This window comes from Adelges cooleyi, unplaced genomic scaffold, assembly GCF_023614345.1.
Source record: "Adelges cooleyi isolate 19-005CV unplaced genomic scaffold, UGA_ACOO_1.1 ACOO_flye_CR_arks_rails_tigmint_CR_PRNA_8, whole genome shotgun sequence".
Taxonomy (NCBI): domain Eukaryota; kingdom Metazoa; phylum Arthropoda; class Insecta; order Hemiptera; family Adelgidae; genus Adelges; species Adelges cooleyi.
Window position 1 is genome coordinate 1128971 of NW_026096513.1, and position 20730 is coordinate 1149700.

General features: G+C 29.2%; 3 protein-coding genes across 4 annotated transcripts; all 3 read left to right on the forward strand.

Moving 5' to 3' along the window:
• Positions 1 to 1098: 1098 nt before the first annotated feature.
• Positions 1099 to 8759, forward strand: LOC126845811 (integral membrane protein GPR155). Of its 2 annotated transcripts, none has more exons than XM_050584730.1 (16): positions 1099 to 1458; positions 1532 to 1639; positions 3602 to 3751; positions 3814 to 4103; positions 4184 to 4458; positions 4533 to 4654; positions 4800 to 4974; positions 5048 to 5203; positions 6089 to 6166; positions 6310 to 6524; positions 6589 to 6728; positions 6803 to 6905; positions 6965 to 7106; positions 7880 to 8037; positions 8205 to 8345; positions 8433 to 8759. In XM_050584730.1, exons 2-16 carry the CDS (start codon positions 1593 to 1595, stop codon positions 8632 to 8634), a joined length of 2394 nt encoding a protein of 797 aa, XP_050440687.1. In that variant the 5' UTR covers positions 1099 to 1458; positions 1532 to 1592; the 3' UTR covers positions 8635 to 8759. The 2 variants fall into 2 exon arrangements, with proteins under 2 accessions (XP_050440687.1, XP_050440688.1); XM_050584731.1 differs by having other exon boundaries at positions 1535 to 1639.
• A 1489-nt stretch (positions 8760 to 10248) lies between these two features.
• Positions 10249 to 16246, forward strand: LOC126845768 (serine/threonine-protein phosphatase 2A catalytic subunit alpha isoform). The gene is made up of 6 exons (XM_050584653.1): positions 10249 to 10487; positions 14015 to 14224; positions 14287 to 14550; positions 14637 to 14809; positions 14887 to 14994; positions 15088 to 16246. Exons 1-6 carry the CDS (start codon positions 10386 to 10388, stop codon positions 15158 to 15160), a joined length of 930 nt encoding a protein of 309 aa, XP_050440610.1. The 5' UTR covers positions 10249 to 10385; the 3' UTR covers positions 15161 to 16246.
• Positions 16247 to 18263: 2017 nt separating this feature from the next.
• Positions 18264 to 19940, forward strand: LOC126845664 (guanine nucleotide-binding protein subunit beta-like protein). The gene is made up of 6 exons (XM_050584471.1): positions 18264 to 18501; positions 18636 to 18844; positions 19025 to 19135; positions 19224 to 19430; positions 19493 to 19633; positions 19696 to 19940. Exons 1-6 carry the CDS (start codon positions 18393 to 18395, stop codon positions 19876 to 19878), a joined length of 960 nt encoding a protein of 319 aa, XP_050440428.1. The 5' UTR covers positions 18264 to 18392; the 3' UTR covers positions 19879 to 19940.
• The last annotated feature ends 790 nt before the right edge of the window (positions 19941 to 20730 follow it).

The following is a 20730-nucleotide window of genomic DNA, read 5'->3' on the forward strand; positions in this document are numbered from 1 at the left end:
ACCAAAAAGTTTGTCTTAAAATAGTGTAGTTGTACAAACTGTTCGTTCTAAAAAATGTTAATTTGGTTATACACTTTCCACATCGGTGGAAAATGGAAATGGAGGTGTAATAATAATAATTATACATCACAGTTTAACGACAGATTAGATAAAACAAATCTGAAAGTTTATCTAATCTGTGGTGTCATCTAGTAACCACCAGCAAAACTGCCCGGCTGAAAAGCTAAGAACATATATTAGCTTTGTTTTCAAAAAAAGTGTACACTAATTAGTAATTAATTTAGTGTCTGGGTCAAGAAGTGTAAGAGGTTTGATCAGATGTGGTATTTCAAAACAAACACTTTTTGTATAGATTGATCAACTGATAAGTTATTTTTATTGATAGTACAATTGATTATAAAAACTAGTTGATAAGAAATATGATAACGACCAACACCGAAAAATAGGTATGACACCTACGGTGTCCACTGTCCACTCAACGGTGGATGTGAAAAATGTTTGCACTTTTCACTGATACAACACTTTTTTAAAACAATCATCGTGTAAGACTACACTATTTCAAAACGAACGCTTTGGTGTATACTTGTTGTGAAAAAGTGTACACTTTTTGTCAAAACGAATAAACCTCTTGTTAGTTATGATATATCATGCGTGTAGCTTGCTCATGAAGCCAAAACCTAACGTTAGGTATATTTTAATTCAACTGTGCTAGTAAAATAATACACTATAGTGACAAATTTCTCTTTTATTGTCTTCTTCCCAAAAATACAGGGGTACTTCTAATATTTATAATTTTATTGTATTGTTATAGTACTTTGTAAATATTATTTATTTCATTCGTTAAGTAGAACAAAATTAATATGTTACTTTTTTTGTGTTTTATCTTTAAACTGCCTGACGTATGCTTTTGCTATCGGTGATATTCATTAAAGATTTAAAACGTAGCTTTTAATTTAAAAGCAACAGGCTACGACGCAATTCTGAGTCACAACAAAAGCCACGGGTGGCGCGAAAATTCTGTTTTTTTTTATCAATACATACCCATCCTTTTTATCAATATCTACCCAGCCTGAACATTTTTATCAACATAGCTATGTAGTATGTATCCTTGTTCTTATCTTTGTTCGCATGATTGTTATTTTTGTGTGCTATTGAATATTTGCTATTCAAAAACTAGCGTCAAGCTATAAATTTCACGAAAAATAGACAGACTATGACTAATGTATCAATGGATATATGACCATAGGCGTGACACAACAAATCATTCGACGAACTATACAAAGGCCATAGCTGTTGCTGACAACGAAAACTAATAGCATTACCAATGCTGGTTGATAGTGTCGGTATTATATGTGTGGTCAGTGGTATTAACGCTAGTACATTTATTTGTACTTAAAAGTTTTTAAAAAAAATTTTGACGCATTTTAATATGTAAAACATCTACCGATGTACTAAGAGGTTAGTCTTAATATTTATAAATATTCGAGTGTTATCGTGTTATAATATTTACATTGAATTTCGTCATATTTAGTAGTGGTGTCATTGTACTTAACTTTAGAGGTGCCCGAATACATTCACAGTTGATAGCCAATATGGATCAAGAAGTCACAGATTCTGAGACTCTTCAAAACATCTTATTGTAAGTAAACTTTAATTAAACCATACAATTATTTTATACGTGATTATAAGTAAAACATTTTAATAATAAAGTTTTATATTAATATTATTTTAAGTAAAACCTCTCTTGACTGGCTTAATATCACCAGTGGCAAAATAATTCTGTCTTGGTGTATTGGCTTTAGACCGTGATAGCGCTATGCCACTCAAGTTTGTAATTGGTCAAAGATTATTCTTGGTAACTACCATAAGTCTAGTCAACAAACTAATAATGGTTTGGGTAATGCATAATTGACTTACACCAGTGTCTTTGCCAATGAGTAAAATCTCGCAGCTTCCGGGAGTAGACCGTGACCTTATTTGAAAACCAAGTGATTTTAGCCACTAGACTATAGCTTGTCCTTATTATTTTTTTGTCAACTCAAGTTAACTTGAACCACTGTACTGAGTAATTATTAAAAATGTATAAATTTAACATACAGGCTCATTTATTAGTGCTGCCTTATCATGACGTCATCTCTTCTATGCATTTATTTCAAGTTCTATATTTTGTCCTTATTATTATTTCAGCTGTCGAGATTAAAAGTGGTGTAAGTCATGAAAATTTATAGTTGAGAAACAAAATGTTAAAGTAGAATTGCTGTATACGATTTTACAAGAACGTAAAGGATCCTTTGCCATCTAGTGGAAAACAAGCAAAACAGGAATCTCAGCTTTACTTTCATAGGCAATTGAAACTAGAATTATCGCCTGCTGGTGTTACTGCAGATTGTGTCAGTGAATACGTGACTTATACCACTTTTGCTCTTGACGGCTCATTTGTTGATTTTATTTTTTTACATTTAATCATTATTCCCAGACTTCTCTATGTGTCTACTGCTTAGAGTGACATTAATAATTATTGTGAAGGTAATAAAAAGCATAAAAACTATAAGTTAAAAATTACTGTTTGTGTTAGAAATATTTAATCACTGTAGATTGGTAGGTATATCAACATTAAAATACATTTTAATCTAGAGATTTAAATAAAATTAATTACTTTTCATATCATTATAATAACCAATAGGCCGTAGCCAGGATATTTTTTTTTTTAGGGAAAAAAAAGTAGTTGTATAGGTCAAAGGGTTAGTATAAATTGTACAACAGTTGATAATTTGTGTGCCAACCTACATTTATTATTGTTGTAAAAATGTTTGGAGAGGAGAACTAAAGCACAAGCTTCCCGATACGGAAATGTCCATAAGTATTACTAGTCATATACCATAATTTATTTTTATCGTTGCAAGTTTGGTTTAATAATATAGCCTATATCACATTTTTTTTCATTAAATAATTTAGTATAGGGTGTAAGAAGGAATGTTCACAGGGAAAGATATTAGGGCATACTTGAAATTTCTATGACTACGGAATGTATTGATTTTTATTTATAGCTATGTATTTGAGGATATTATGGTCTTTTCGAGGAAAATATTTCTACTATCATTTCTTAAATGTATAATGAAGTAATAATAAAGTATATTGTTACTCTAATATTTGTTTGTTTAATGTTATTTAAGTTGATTATTAAGAAAAATACTTATTTTATTAAATTTTAAGTAATTTCTTTTTTTACTACCCTCAAATTTTTTTCTTATTGCATTTTCATTTTTTTACTGGACCATTTATACACAACAGTTACTATTAACAACTTTAGCTTCGATACAAATTTAAAAAGGTATTGTTTTTTTAATTTTTGTGTCTGGATCCACAATATTTCTTAAAGGGCAAAACTGTACACATTTTTAAACATAAAATAACCACACTACAACTTTTTTAAAAGTATTCGCTAGTTATAACTACTTTCAAAACTTTTGTTGGTCCTTTTTGTTTTTTTTTAATATGTTTTTTTGTTAGTTTTTTTACAATTTTGTGAATTTGCCAGTCAAAATTGTCGTGTGGGACCGGCTTTGGATGTATGATGATGATTTTAAATTATGTTTTTCAGTTTACTCAATGAAACTCATTATAAACCAAGAGAATTTTACAACATGATGATTTCCAATAAGACAATAGCTAACTTGCTTGATTCTGATGATGACTTGATGAACAATATGTACAATGCTCTTTTTCAATGTTTTGGTATCATCATTACAGGGTAATTTAAATATAAATATATATTACAAACACAATAACTTAATGTTGTATTTTTTATTTCAGGTATTTATCAGGTCGATTAGGCCTTGTTAGCCATGCTGCTGGAATTGGTTTGAACCGGTTTGTTGGAACATTTGCTTTACCATCACTGATTTTTGTTAATATGGCTGTGTTAGACTTGTCATCTGTAAACTTGGTGTTTCTTGGATCACTTCTGGTTTCAAAAACATTTGTCTTTGTATCTGTTGCTTTAATTACAGTCTTAGTTACAAGACCACCAGACATAGCTAGAGCAGCTTTGTTTGCAATATTTTGCACACAAAGCAATGACTTCGCAATTGGCGCCCCGATATGTATGTAACACAAATTACTAACTAAGAAAAACTGGTTTAAAAAATATTTATATTTATTAATTATTGTACTAATATTTCAGTTGAAGCCCTTTACAGACATAAACACAGTGAATTTGTGAACTATTTGTATCTAGTAGCCCCCATTAATTTGATTATTCTTAATCCATTTGGTTTTGCCATGATGGAGTTAGGACAAGAATATGATCGCCATGAAACAACTAGACGGTCAGCTTTGATGGGTAGAATTTCAAGAAACATCATTTGCAATCCAGTTGTGTTTATGACAGCTCTTGGAGTAATAGCTAATTTAGTTTTTAACCATAGTCCACCAAAAATTATTACAACATTTCTTGGGGTTTGTAACAATATATATAATATGTAATAAATGTATTCCCTAATTAAATGTTTATTTTTAAAAAAAAAATTTAGACGTTTGGAAATGCTTTTACAGCAACAGCATTATTTTTACTTGGTTTGAAAATGGTTGGAAATGTCAACAAACTTAGAGGAGAAGCTTTGATCTTACCATTACTTCTTATTGCTGCTAAGTTGTAAATATCGATAATTTCAAACATAATCATACTTAATAACTAAGTGTAACAATTTAAATAACATATTTAAATACATTATATTGCTTTTTCTTCTATTAAGTAATTTTAAGAAAAAGTTAAACTTAAAGTGTTTGTTTCTTTTCAGGTTAGTATTACCATTAGTAATAAGAGAAATAACAAGTATATTTTTGGGTAATTTTGGCACAATTGCCCCTAATGATAAACTGGAATTCACAATGTTTGGATTTTTGTATGGAATGATTCCTTCTGCTCCAGCAGTTTTTGTTTACGCGTCTGCCTACAATTTAGAAATGGATTTGGTTTGTACAAAACATTGGTTTCACTAACTAAATGCAGCAATAATCAAATATTATGTCATAATTGTTTTTCCAGATTGCGAGTTCAATGGTTTTATGTGTTTTTTTCTCTGCTCCGATCATGTTTTTAACCGCCAAGATAATATCTGTAGCTAAATTAGATCCAACTAATAATATTACTGCTCTAATAAACTATCAATTCAATGTCAGTGTAGTGGCTATTCCTGCATCTGTAAGTTATCTCGTTTGTAGTTTAAAAAAAATATATATTTTTTGTGTATACACTAAGTATGAAACGGTCAATATTTCATAAGATTCAATGACACATTAAAAATAAAACTATATAATAGTTTTGGCATCTATTATCTATGAATGATATTAAACATTTTTTTTTACACAATAATGCCTTTAACTGAGGTCTACTTTTGATTTTAAATAGAACCCCTAATTATTATTTAATATTTGTTTTTCAATAAAAAAAAAAATATTTTGTCTTGAATACATTTTATGTCCATTCAATACTTAAGAGTTACAGCGTTTTAATGATTATGGTCGTTGGACAAATATTGACTGCATTTATGAGTTGCTAATAATTTACCACCCGCTACTGGCTATTGTATGCATTAATCTATATCTGTATCAACAATTAATTGTTTCACTGTGATGAACAACTTTTCTAATAATAAACTATAAGTTATTAAGTTATTGTAGTTGCATCCAGTCTACATAACTGGTTTATAATAATTTAAACAACCACTAACACCACTGAATACCATGTAAACTGTAACACATTCATTTGGAAAAATCTCTCCTAAAAACAAAATATAAATGGTTGTAACTTTTATAATACTTGACTGATAAGACATATTTTTTTTAATTTACTTAATTAATTAATTAAAAATTGTTTGTTGCTCTTGAAAATCAGAAGTAAATATTAGTTTAAGGCAAACTGTAAAAAAAAAAATATATATGCTTACCCCAAACTATTACATAGTTATATTTTTAATATATGACTGATGTACTATTATTATATAGAATATTAACTTGTTCATAGTTACTGAATCACCCTATATATATATATATATATACATGTTTATTTATATAACTTTTGTTTTAGCTGTGGGTCATACTAGTCATGTTGAAAAAGTTAAAAAGTTTTCCTTTTAAAGTGATTTTTTGTTTGGTTGTATCTCAGGTTAGTGTTAAATTTCCTTTTTTATAATAATAATATTAATAATATATTTATATATATATATATTGCTATTATAATAATATGATTTTGTTACAAAAATAATATTATTGATGTTAAGTTTAAATTTGAATTCATTTTGTTTTTAGGTAGTGTCATGCACTGGAGTTTTACTAGAGTATTTATCTGAAACTCCCCAATCGCATCCTTTAACTTACATACAACTTATGCTAAGTATAGCTGGTGATATGAGTTGTTACATTTGGACAGCATGTTTAGCCTTTACATTGCTTATAATGCACAAGCCGTTCACTAATGATTTTCAGAACAAAATTCTTTATTTTTACATGATATTATCTTGGGGGTAACTATTATTATTGTTTTTTTATAATACAGTTAATTTTTTAACTAATACCTTCTGTCTTAAGTGTTCCAATATTATTAGTGACCATTTTGATGTTAACTTGCCAACCGCCAAAATTCATCAAATCTGATTTCGATCAAAATTATGTGTATGGTGTACCAGAAGCAGCAATGCTAACATCAGTTCTTCTTATGTCCATTATCTGTATGCACTTTTGTATTTACTGAAAAATGTCTGTTTTTTTTCTTTTCTTTCAATATTTTTTGTATTTGTTTTAGGTATAGTTGTTTGTTTAGTATTATACCAACGACGGAAGTATAGAAATCATGCTGTTTATTCTGAAACAATAAATGAAATTACACCAAGTACATCAAAACAAAAGTGAGTTTTAATATTTGCTTATTATATGGAACTGTATTAATTTCATAAACATAAATTAGCTCGGAGTCACATAGCATTGAAACAGAAGATTTAAAAGAAGGTCTTCTGTATAATAAACGTCAAACTTATGCAACAATTGAAGATATTGAACACATCCAACACTTTTTGTTACTTGTGGCTCAAGCAGTTTCTATGTTTGTTGTAAGTAAAATAATTTTTTTTAAAAAATGTATTGAAATAATTTCTCACAATCGACATCAATCATATTCGTTAATAACGAAATAACTATTGTATATTTTTAATTATCCAATAAGCAAAACATTAAGTTTTAAAAATATATTATTTTAAACAAGCCACAGAAAACGATTAGTAAATTTTGGGAATTTAAGTTGCAATATCGAGGTCAAGAAAAAATGCATAAATGTATCCCAATAGTGAAGTACTTGGGGAGAAGAGATGAAATAACTATAAGTAAAAAAAAATCATATTTTACAGAAATAATAATACAAAAAATTACTATAATTTTGTGAACAAAGAAATTAGACTTAAGCCTGTTTTGTACCTAACACACGTGTTATGCATGTACATCATACGATTAAATGAGCATACACATGTTTTTTTTTATATCATGTATAATAAATGTGTGTACTATATGCGCAGGTGTGAAACGGGCATTACATATTTATCTTTTGCTTTGTATCATGGATACTCTTATTAAGGTTATGGACATCTTGATTAGAGATACAAACAACTAATTTTTAACATAACGGGATTGCATTGCTTCACACTTTAGGGCGTAAGGATTGATAATTTAAAACCTGAAAATTACTTTGTGTTTCTTTTAAATCTGCATTTTGCCATTACATTCTACAATATGTTAATATACAATACTTGCATATTAGTTTTAAAGAATTTTAGGTTTAAATTGTTTAGCATGATAATTAAATTCTAATTTATTATTATTCCTATTTTAGACATTTTCTGTGGCGATTTGGAGAATATTTGGCGATACAAATGGATTATACCTTGAATTGGCTTATTGTGAGACATCATTATTAAAAGGGCAATCAATTTTCACATTATTAATATATGGTCTTAACTACCAAATGATCAATAGGCCTGTTGTCAGAGCGTGAGTTTCCTTCCTATTAATTATTATGTATAATAAATTAATATACCTATTTTAATAATTTAATAGGGCCTACTCTCGATCTAAAATGTCATACCCTATAATATAAAATAAAAAATATATATATTTGAATTTTATTAACATAATGAATGATGCATTTTTTTTCCTAGTTGGAACAAATTCTGGTGGGGTGGATCTCCTATAGAGTTACCATTATGGGAAGAACTACCATATGATACGAGGAAAATATGTGATAATTTTGTGTGTAAGCATAGAGAAAAATGTTTAGCAGAGATTACTCACCTTACTAGGTAATAATTATTTTCAGGTTTAATTTAGTAGAATATAATAAATTATATAAAATGTATTAATATCATGACTTGTTAAAATTTTCACAGGTGGAAGTTATGGAAGTATAAGAAAACTTTTACAGGTTCTGAACTTATAACGTGGTTAGTAGAAAACAACATTTGTCAAGATAGAGATGATGCATTAACTTATGCTATTAAGCTTTGGAATGGTCAAATTTTAAGGCATTTAAATTGTTCAGAAAGTTTTCAAGATTCAAGTGATATTTTATATACATTTAATCGTCGTTAATATTATTTAAACATATTCCTAGCAGCTTTATCCTAATTATACTTAAATATTTTCATCGTGATAAATAATCTTTAAGAGTGAGAAAATTGTCATGTTAATTTTATTGGTGTATTTTAATCCAAAAACTAATGATAAATAATTTCTAATTTGTTATTTATTTTATTATAAACAGTTTTTGTTATATGTTGTACATTTGATTTGTTATCAGTTATTTATGATCCTAGTCAACATTATTGTTTAAAAACCGATTTATCAATTGTACCTAATGAATGTACTGTTTTTTTTTTGGTTTTATATTATTGACGACTGGTCTTTTAGCAAACTCCTATTTTAAATTACTCCATTAATGAAAGTCTATTTTTGTTATTACAAATTTTAAATAAACCATCTACGCAATTAAATGGAAAAATAAAAATAGAATTTTTAGAAATTGTTATTTGAATGGATTGAAAACGTTTCAGGATAAATTTTACGCACGAAACATTAATACTGTTACAAAAACCACAACTTAACTTTAAAATATTTTTTATTTACTTTTTATTTTTACAAGTTCAAAATCAGTTAAGCTATCTGACCATCATTCTGTCAATGTTTCTCATAGTTATAACTTATAACAAATATTGTAAAATTTCCTTGAAAACATTTTCAATCCTTGGTTCAAATTTTTGTTAATTTATTAACATTATACCTACTTATATGATCCATTATTGTGTAAATTACCAAACTAGTTATTGATTAAGAGGACCGGTTTCTAAATCTTTAAAAATGCCTCTCAAAAATTTGATTTGTATACTTTACATCCCCCCCCCCAATAAATCTTACAAATAGGGTTAAATGCGAGTTAATACATTTTTAAAAAGATGATAAGTATGGAAGTTAGAACCTGTTACATAGGATTAGGTAAACCGTAAAGAATCAAGATAAAATAAAAATGTTAAATATTTTATAAACATTATTATAATCTATACATACAGGTTTACAAAATTACTATAATATAGGAATAACATTTTTTTCCGGAATAAATCGTTTATATAACACACCACGCATCAACAATAATACATACTGTCGGCTTTGAAAGCCTGTTTTGCAACATAATTGGTCACGATTAATGATCTATTATATTTTTCGTAGTAAATATTAATAATTTGGATTGATTTTAGTAATTTTTTTGGTGCTTAGCTCCTCCACCCCTCTTGTATAATTACGCTTCTGTATTTTGCGTATTGAAATATACAAACGTCAAACACCGTGCTTTTTATGACGTTTAATGAGATAACATCGTATTTGATTTTGGCTATAACCTATAATGGTGATTTACGAGGCCGGACTTCTATATCGTTTAATGCATGTAGGAGAGCGGATGTCGGAAAACGGGCAACGGATCAAATTAAAATGTATTATTTAAGTGGGCTGGCAGCAGGTAGGCATCAGCAGCTAACATCTTATTACAGTTGAGTCACGACTAAATGAGTGCGTTAGGCGGTCAGCAGTAGTGGCGACACTGCGTGTGAGTTGGCAGCTCGTACGGGTGGAGGAAAAAACGAAGAAAACAAAAATAATCATCAGGCCATCGTCCCCCTCCACCCTTGTACGCCGCCGACGAACGACCTGTCATTTCATTTGTGTTGTGATTTCCGTTCGGACCGCTGCAGTACACCGCTCGCGCGCTCCGTGTTATAACTCTTGTATTTACATGTTACCCTGAGAGACAATCGGTTAATTTTCGTTCGTCGACGTTTTACGTTCGTATTATGGACGATAAAACGTCCCTGAAGGAACTAGATCAATGGATTGAGCAGCTGAACGAGTGCAAACAGTTGACCGAGAGCCAAGTGAAGTTCCTGTGTGACAAGGTAAACTATTGCGTAGACGCGTAACGACGGGCCCAACGGGTTCGCGCGCGCGGTTCGGCCATATTGTTTACCGACCGTAGTTTTCAATAGGCCGGTCGTTTGACTTTTCTCCGTCGTTTGCGTTACCCACGCTCCGGATCTCCTAACCGATATTCTGTGATGCCGCCGTTGTATGTGGTGGCGACGCCGCGTCCCTTGACCCATCCGCCGACACCACTACCACCACGTGACCCCTTCCCCCGGGCCCTCCCATTTTTCTCAATTTTCGGCGGTACACCATCTAAGCCCGGTAGCCCTTGGATGTGTCTGGCTTTTTGATGTTCGGTCGGTGAATTCCGATTTCACTAATCGTTTGCATGTTTTGATTTGTGCGAAACTGTCATTTATCCATACAAGGTGATCCGACGTCATCATTCGCCTTTTGACACTTTCCGGGCTTGTTAACTAATTTTTTGTTGATAACGCGATTAACCGTAAAAAGGGAATTGATTAGGCATTGTAACTTAAAGTTATTACAGCTATTGACAAATTATTAAGCCGTTCTAACCGTATTGTTCTATTGAACAATAATGTGTAATATTGGTAAACGATTACGAAATTAAAATGCGTGAAAGCGTTTAATTTTTGTGAAAAAAATTGGGTTTTTGACAAAAATTAATGATCATGAATAGTCATGATCTATGTTTTACCTAAAAATTGAAAGAAACTTAATAACTAAATAAATTTCGAATTGCAAGAAGCTTTATAAACAAGTTCTTAGACGTTAGTTAGTAGTTTTGGTTAGTGCAGTCTATTTACCTAAATATTATTTACATATTAGAATTTTGTACAATCTGTTATTTTGGCAAATTTCAGAATAAGTGTTGTTACTAAGTAGTTAAACTCAAGTGTTCAACTAATATTGATAAATTTAAAATAGGCACTATTTTTATTAAAAGAAATTTAATTCACTACACGCCCAGTTATAGGTATTTGATATCATTTTAGTTCCATTTTTTCTTTTTTCTTTTTAAATGCAAGGTTTATGGTACCTATTAATTTTATGTTTAATAAGAAATCTCCTTATCAAAAACAATGCTGATATTCAAAATTTGATTATATTGATATAATATGAAGGCATTCAATTGCTTCTATCATTGTATTGTGTTAAAACAATACCCTAGTTTCTGTTAAACTGAAATTCACTCCATAAACTGTAATTAAATGTTTAAAAAATTAATTATTCGTAAATAATTAATCAAGTTTAATAGTGTAATTAACAGTATTAATTATTATTACTAATGAATGGTTAATGCATTTTTATGTTTTGTGTAAGAAAAAAATTCATTGAAATTATTATTTAAAAAAACAAACTAGTGTATATATTTTAAATTTGTTGGTGAGAAGTGAATTTAAATGTAAGCAAATTATTTAATTCATAAGTAGTAATAACTTTTCAACTTAAAGAAAAGTATAACACTAATTGTAATTGTTGTATTTTAAGATCAGTTTAGTAGCTTCAAATAACAATATTTAATCCCTTGTCTAAACAACATTTAGCCTTTATATGCAAAAATGTGGGTAAAAATGGTACTGCTTGATATGCACTTAAAAGGTTCATCAATCTAAATACTTTCTAAAATTTAACCTCAATTTTTATTATTTTGTGCTTTGATTTCCAGCATTTAAATGTATTATTTGTATAAAATAGAAATGTATATCAACAACCTAAATAAGAAAGGTCCTATAATTTAGGGTATTAATTTCCACGTTAATTCCGTAGTGTACTTTTATCATACATTATTTATAAAAATGTGCGCTATTTTGAATAGTTCTATAAACAAAAAACTACCTCTAGAGAGATGTCTTTACCATGGTTGCTTTTGTTAAAGTAAAATATAGAGCTTGTCTGTCATTATTTTGAAATTCCTATATAATTGTTTATATCTTAACTTCTTTACCTCAACATTTTTTTTAAAGAATTTAAAAAAAATTAATTAAAATTTCCATCAACGATAAGGTATAAAAATATACCCAGCCTCTAGATGGCCTAATAGAGATAATAAAATTGAAAAGATAAAAATGGGCAATTTATCTTATTACAGAAGTTATCACCCATATGTGTCATTCATTGCAAAAGTGAATTGTCTCCTTGTAATTGAATTTTTATAAAACAATCTTTTTATAAATTAATGTGTAGGAAAAACGATACATGTATTCATTCAGTGTTTTCCATTTTTTATTTATTTTGCATTTATTAGAGTTGTTTCTCTTTTGTTATGAAAGATGACCAAATGTGACTTCATTAAGCAAAAATATGTATAATTTAAAAGTTTGGAGTTTACAACCCATATATCATAATTTTGATTTATTCCCTTCTGTAGAATACTATAAAAGGTTGTTTTCTTCTATTCTATTGCTGCCTAAACTGCCACTGAATGAGAAAAATATTTTGAAATATTTTAAAATGACAAGGGCTTACTAGTTTATGTATTTACATGTGAATAACCTTGATAAAATAAAATCTTTTTTCTTCCCCGTGAACTTAAGACGAGATGATATCAAAAATTTGACATTCATCAATTTATTATTTAAACATCTGTTAAGTTATTTTTGAAATTTAAAATTTTTAATAAATATTGGTTTAATTTTATTTAAACAACACGCATTGGATAAAGTTACACAATTATAATTATACCTTTCCTTACTTAAGTATACCTAGTTTACCTACCCTAAAATCGTTGCCTTTTAAATGTTCTCTTTGCGTGCTTTATTTCATAGAAATATATTACATTTGTTCCGTTGTTAGGTAATTAGATTATATAATTTCCATTAAGTCTGAATACATTTCGAGTAAAAACACATAATTATAAAAAAAAACCTATCTAACCTAAATTTTTCCTTAATTAGTTTTTCTCACAAATATTTTAAACTTTTTTCTTTTAAAAGAGTAGAACAATTTTGCATGTGCTACTTGGTATGTCTTCTTAGAGGGAGGTACATTAATTCTAATGAGAGTATTTTAATTATTAGAAAGTACTTAGTTGAGTTTGAAGGTTATTATTCAATGTTTGTAGGGTAGTGGCTTTTTTATACCTACGGCTATTCAATTTATCATTGGTTCTTAAGTAAAAAAAAAATAATTTGAACACTTTGATTATCGATAGTAAGAAATATATTAGGTATTACTAGTAAGCAAATAATTTTCTCTCATCTTCATCCTTCAGAATCTATTGATGTATTAACATTTTTGTTTAAAGTATAATAAATTACCCTAGGAAAAGTATAATAAAAAAAAGTTTAGTTTAATTATGTGGGTTGATTCACCCCTTATAAAAATAGATGTTGATGTTTATGAATTGAATATGAATAGTTTTGAATACCATCCAAGAGGAATCATTATAAATAGATGTCTAAAATAATATTCATACTGCATACGTCACTTAACACTGCCATGTGTTTTGTTTTTGTATTTGCTGTTATTCTTATTCCTTATCTTTGGTTAATTAATTACTTCATTACAACTAATGTAAAGTATTCAATTACAGGCAAAAGAAATATTGACAAAAGAGTCCAATGTACAAGAAGTAAAATGTCCGGTCACAGTATGTGGAGATGTACATGGACAGTTCCACGACTTAATGGAACTATTCCGGATAGGTGGAAAATCTCCAGACACAAATTACCTGTTCATGGGTGATTATGTCGATCGTGGCTATTATTCTGTTGAAACCGTTACATTATTGGTTGCATTAAAGGTATATATTTAAAAATATATTTTAACTAAAGTTGTTTGTTTTATTTCATTTCAATTTTCTAGGTACGATATCGAGAAAGAATAACAATTTTACGAGGTAATCATGAGAGCCGACAAATTACTCAAGTGTATGGATTCTACGACGAGTGCTTGCGAAAATATGGCAATGCAAACGTGTGGAAATTCTTCACTGACCTGTTTGATTATCTCCCATTGACCGCTCTTGTTGATGAACAGATATTCTGTCTACATGGCGGGTTGTCACCTTCCATTGACACCTTAGATCATATTAGAGCATTAGATCGTATGCAAGAAGTCCCACATGAGGTAATAAAAAAGTTAATTGTTATGTAACATAATTTACCATGTAACAAATTACATTTATTGAATTTTGGTTCATTATTTATTTTTAGGGCCCTATGTGTGATTTATTATGGTCAGACCCCGACGATCGAATCGGTTGGGGTATATCACCTAGAGGGGCCGGGTATACCTTTGGTCAAGACATTTCAGAAACATTCAATCATTCAAATGGTTTAACACTTGTTTCCAGAGCTCATCAACTTGTAATGGAAGGTTACAACTGGTGAGACATTTTTAATTGGTTATTTATGTTTTAACATATTTTATAATACTACATTTAATTTCATTTTCTACAACTAGGTGTCACGATCGCAACGTAGTCACTATATTTTCAGCACCTAATTATTGTTATCGGTGTGGCAACCAAGCTGCTATAATGGAACTAGATGATGGCTTAAAATACTCCTTGTATGTATTAGATTGTTAATTTCAAATGTATTCTTTTTAAAATTCAATTTTTTATGTATATATATATATTTTTTTTTTTTTTTACATTTTTAGTTTGCAATTCGATCCAGCACCGAGACGCGGTGAACCACATGTCACCCGTAGGACACCAGATTATTTCTTATAAGTTAACAACACCAATCGTAATGGGTATTAACCCATTTTCGGTATGATTAAATAATACATATTTATATAATTATCCATAATAATATAAATATACATTATCTAAATATATATATATATATATGTTTATGGCCAAGTCTTATCTAATTAATACAATTTTAATGATAATGAAAAAAAAAATGTAGAGCAAAAGTGGAACTGTGTGTGTTTTGTTCTTTTTTTTTTACTACTGGCATTTTTATTATTTTTATTTATACTTTCAACCAAATGGACAGGATATTTAGAAAATATATTTGAAAAAAAAATAGAGAAAAATAATTATTTCAGTAATAAATTATATAATTGTTTTTTTATGCTATTTTGCATTTTTGACATTATTTAAGAAAATCTATTATCTGTATTCCTAACAAATTATCTTCTAAAATAATTTAAAATACTTATATTCTAATCTAATATCAAAAGAAAAAAATTATATGTACATGTACGTATACGTGTAGTTTTTAATATGATTTTAATCATCTATCCTATTTAATAATATTAGAAAAACCGAAAATAAATAGAAAAAGGTCCATTTTAAATCATTGAAATACATTTTCAAATGTGTAACTGTATTCTTGCACATAGATTAGCTATTGTGTTGTACATTTTTTTAACTATATATAACACATTGTGTAAGTGTAGATTTAAAAAAAATATGAGTTGTTAAGTAAGCCAGGTTTTATCTGTTATATATATATACATATTATTTTATATTATTATTATTTTTATTTTGTCTATGTAAGCAATAAATTCGGATTTAACACTGGATTATAATTGTGACATACTCCTTTAACTAAATCAAATCTTTTATATATTATAAATATATAAATGTTGTTTTTAATTTATTAATTTTTTTTAATTAACCTATTTAATTTGTTATAACCATTGCTAAATCCGAAATAAGTTGGCATATTGATACAGCTTTAAATTGGTTGTCAGTATTTTTTTTATTTTGACTTAATATGTTCCCTGTCATAAAAATAATTTACTTGTTCACCACGTCTTCAATTTGTATATTTAAAAATTCTTAAATTAAACAAAATTAATTTTATTTAGGATTTTTGTTTCTTTTTGTTATACTTAAAACAAATAATGAAACATGAAAAAAAGTAAAGAGCTCTTTTGTAGTTTTTACTTTTAAGACAACCTCAATCAAATATTGAGCATTTCTATTGGTAATTATAATTTACACACCGTTGTAAAACTAAAAAAATGTATCTGATTTCAATGAGGAGACCAAGTACCTTACTAAAATTTAAACATGTAAAAATAAGGATAATTAATATAATATTAAATAAGTAACCTTTATATAATTCTTTATAAATATGTATATGCTTAAATACTAGAGTAATATTTTAACATAATTGTCTTGCAAAATATTAAAGCAAGGTAGCAGATTTATGAAAATATGATATTATTAAAATACAACACAATTCAGACTGTGTTTTATTTTATCAATACTAAGTTCTTGAATTAAATAAAAGTTTCAAAAATAGTCAAACATATTTTATATTAAAAACATGACTGTTCATAAATGCATTATGAATTTTAGATTTAAAACTAGAACTAGATTTAATTTTTTATTAATACTGAAAAGTGGTTTTGCATCGAACAATTAATTGGATTTCTACAACTGTTCTATTCTCAGAAATAGGAATTGGTAAGTACCAAACTTCCTAAAGATAAAACCAAAATAAAAGGTTTACACTATTAGTACATCTTGTGTTACTACTACTTGAATAGATTGACTGTTCTGCCAGTATTTTGCTGCCACGCCATACATTTGTCAGCAACAAGATGCTACAGTATTAATAGTTAATTATTTATTTTTGTTATTATTATTGATCATTATATTATTATAAATTATGAAATATCAATGTTGTATTGAACAACAATTTATTTTTCTTGAGTATTAAAGCATTAAGTTATCTTAAACTAATAACTAATCGCTCTACACCTGCCGTCTTCGAAAGCCGACTCGAGCCCCAGATGAAAAAATAGCTTGACTTAAAAACTAAACTAACCTAGCCTACTGCTCTGGAAGCGTCAGCGACCTGACCTATCCTCGCGTCGCCGACAAATGTATGGTGTGGCCATAGCCGCCTATTATACACACAGAAATATGCAGTTTTCAATTATCTAGAACTAGACGAGTCCTGCAAATTTGACTTCAGATTCGGAATTGGCGTAAAAAATACTACAAGATGGTAAACAAAAAAAAAACGGTGCCCCGTGGTTGAAATATATAGGTTATTGCACATCGTCTCGATGTCTTCAGAAATAAAATGACAGCATTACGGGATATCAATTTTACTTTATTTAAATGGACAAATGTACTGCTGATTGATTACATATGAAGTATCATCCACAGTATGACTATTCATCAATTGCTGAATGCTGCGACCGGCGTAGTCCGTCATCGCCCGCTTTGTTCAACTAAGTACATACAAATTGAGCCAAATTTACCCTCAATTAATTTTTAGTTTTGTTATTGAATGTAGTTACCATAGTATTAATTGTGTAGTGTCAGCTATAAGTTGTACAAAATGGTAAAAAGGATTTCACCCCATAAAACTACAATATTGCCCCACCACTGATAATTAGGTGGAGTTTAAAAAGCGTATAAAACCGTTACCGAAAATTTTAATTATTTATCATGTATAGCTTTATGTAGTATATATATAAACTAAATGAATGAACGGAATTGAATACGTGTATTGTGAGTCGTAGTAATTTTTGAATTTCGCGGGCGTATGTCGGATGCGGCATTTAAAAAACAGTGTTACCTTCAAAGGAATGTTTTTTTTATTATCTTGGAATTTTTATTATTATATAAAATAACTTAGGATTTAACATATATAAGTTATAATAACTCACTGAAACTTATCACTAATTATTGAAAACTTTTAAAACATTTGGTTATAAATTATAATAATACAGTCCATGAAACAAATATTTCTAAAAGCTAATTGAACATAATTTATATTTTTAATAATGAGCTTATTTGAAGTAACCACGGTTGTGGTTGCAACCGATCGTAGCCAACAACTAACCCCACTTTAGTTGGTCGGCGTTTGTAGACCACGATATTCACACATCACTCGTGTCCAATTCTTTTTACCTCTGTCGTGCATGCACATATGAGCATTAGGTGTTCGTAATATTTTGGTTATTTCGTTCGGACATTACATTAGAAAATGGCCGAAACTATGCAATTGCGAGGTACCCTTCGTGGTCACAACGGATGGGTTACGCAGATCGCCACCAATCCGATTCACACTGACATGATATTGTCTTGTTCACGAGGTAAAGTATTCGACCGCCTTGATTAGCTTAGGCCAATTTATTTTATAAGTATTTTATGTTTGGTCAATCGACCAACTTCCACCATCGTGGTTTTTGATTTATTCGGTTAATGGTACGTTCATACTTTTATGTAGACAAAACATTGATTGTTTGGGACTTGACACGTGACGAACTGAACTACGGCATTCCCAAGAAGCGTTTGTATGGTCATTCTCATTTCGTCAGCGACGTTGTACTCTCTTCCGATGGAAACTACGCTCTTTCGGGTTCGTGGGACAAGACTCTACGTCTATGGGATTTAGCTGCAGGGCGCACGACTCGTCGATTCGAAGATCACACCAAGGTTCAATATATCTCAAGCTTTTTTTTTTCTTTTTTTTTTTTATTATGTCTAGAAGCTTTACAACTTGGTAAGTACTTAACAAGTATTCAGGTTGGTATACGCTTCTCGGATAATAGGTACACAAATTAACGATATATGATATTTTGAATATTGCCGTAATATAGATATATTTGTGTATAGGATGTCTTGAGTGTCGCTTTCTCAGCTGATAACCGTCAAATTGTTTCTGGAAGTCGGGACAAAACCATTAAGTTGTGGAACACGTTGGCTGAATGTAAATACACAATTCAGGTGAATAAAATATTGAACTATAGCTGTCAGTTAAACAAAATTTAAAAAGTAGTGTATTAACCTACCCTCAATATATTTTATGTGTTAGGATGATGGTCACAGTGATTGGGTTTCATGTGTACGTTTCTCTCCCAATATCCATAACCCTATTATTGTCAGTGCTGGTTGGGACAAAGTAGTCAAAGTATGGAATTTGACTAACTGCCGCATTAAGACTAACCATTATGGACACACAGGTTACCTTAACACAGTCACTGTATCTCCAGACGGTTCATTGTGTGCTTCAGGAGGAAAAGTAATAAGTAGAACTGTGTTTTAATTAGGGTATAATTTATATCAATATAATATTTTTTATAGGACTGCAAGGCTATGCTGTGGGATTTGAACGATGGCAAACACTTGCATACGCTTGACCACAATGATATTATCGAAGCTCTATGCTTTAGCCCGAATCGTTATTGGCTATGTGCTGCATTTGGACCATCAATAAAGATTTGGGTAATAAAATAATTTTTTGTTACAAAGTTTGTCTTTATTTAACATTTTTAATTTTTCGTTAGGATTTGGAAAGCAAAGAAATGGTTGAAGAACTGCGGCCTGAAGTTGTATCACAATCACAAAACAGCAATACTGAACCACCTAAATGCCTTTCACTTGCATGGTCGACTGATGGACAGACTTTGTTTGCTGGATATTCAGATAACAATATCAGAGTTTGGCAAGTGTCTGTTAGTGCACGTTAATGTCTCATTTAACATTGATGTAATATATTAACAATTTATATTACATTTTTTTTGTTTGATGATCTTGTTTTCCTTTTTTATTTTTAATCCTAGTTTTTAAATGATATTTGGTAATATTATCATGCTGTGTTCAAATGGTGTAGTTAATAATTGTATGAAAAAGGTATACTCTACTTTAAATCTATGAGTGTATATTTAATCATAATTTTTTAATATTTGATGCTCTTTTAACCTGTTTTTAGTCTCTCTTTTTTGTATATGTCGATAGTCGTGTGGTCAGAGATTCTCTTGCTCTCTTTTATATGCAACTTTATCTTTATCAATTACTTAAAGATGTAAACTATAAACGCATTATCACTTACAAGAATATTTTATGGATAAGTGTATATACATGTAAAATCCCTTAAAAAAAAAAAACTGGGAAAAAATAACTTGCTTAGTTGTGAAAAAAGGAACTTCTCTCATCTTATGCACACAAACTGCTGATTACGGTCAGTTAAACAATAAATTATTTTCTCCATGTTAATAGTTCTTAAGACTAAAGTTGTTGATAAGGTATATTTATGAAACAAGACGATAAACAAACATAAAAGCCAGTAGTGACCAACATTATCTTATGGTAAGAAAATCTCTAACCATGCACCAAAAATGGATTCAACAATCCATTTCAAAAGACTTCAAGTGAATTTTTAAAATGAAAATGATTGATACTTAAAAAAAAACTCTAAAAGCAAATACTTAAAAAAAAATTGTATTACTTTAAGTTTTGACTTAAGTAAAGAATTATTTCAAGATTAAATATCTAGAATTCATCTGTGATGTAAAATGCGAAAAAGGAAGTTGTTCCATTTT

Excerpts from the sequence above, each read along its gene's own strand:
- LOC126845811 (XM_050584730.1), top strand. The coding sequence starts at position 1,593 with ATGGATCAAGAAGTCACAGATTCTGAGACTCTTCAAAACATCTTATT. Across the intron at positions 4,655-4,799 it reads CTTCTTATTGCTGCTAAGTT|GTTAGTATTACCATTAGTAA; the intron begins GTAAATATCGAT and ends GTTTCTTTTCAG. Across the intron at positions 6,729-6,802 it reads TCTTCTTATGTCCATTATCT|GTATAGTTGTTTGTTTAGTA; the intron begins GTATGCACTTTT and ends TATTTGTTTTAG.
- LOC126845768 (XM_050584653.1), top strand. The coding sequence starts at position 10,386 with ATGGACGATAAAACGTCCCTGAAGGAACTAGATCAATGGATTGAGCAG. Across the intron at positions 10,488-14,014 it reads TGAAGTTCCTGTGTGACAAG|GCAAAAGAAATATTGACAAA; the intron begins GTAAACTATTGC and ends ATTCAATTACAG. Across the intron at positions 14,225-14,286 it reads CATTATTGGTTGCATTAAAG|GTACGATATCGAGAAAGAAT; the intron begins GTATATATTTAA and ends TCAATTTTCTAG.
- LOC126845664 (XM_050584471.1), top strand. The coding sequence starts at position 18,393 with ATGGCCGAAACTATGCAATTGCGAGGTACCCTTCGTGGTCACAACGGA. Across the intron at positions 18,502-18,635 it reads GATATTGTCTTGTTCACGAG|ACAAAACATTGATTGTTTGG; the intron begins GTAAAGTATTCG and ends ACTTTTATGTAG. Across the intron at positions 19,431-19,492 it reads TGTGTGCTTCAGGAGGAAAA|GACTGCAAGGCTATGCTGTG; the intron begins GTAATAAGTAGA and ends TATTTTTTATAG.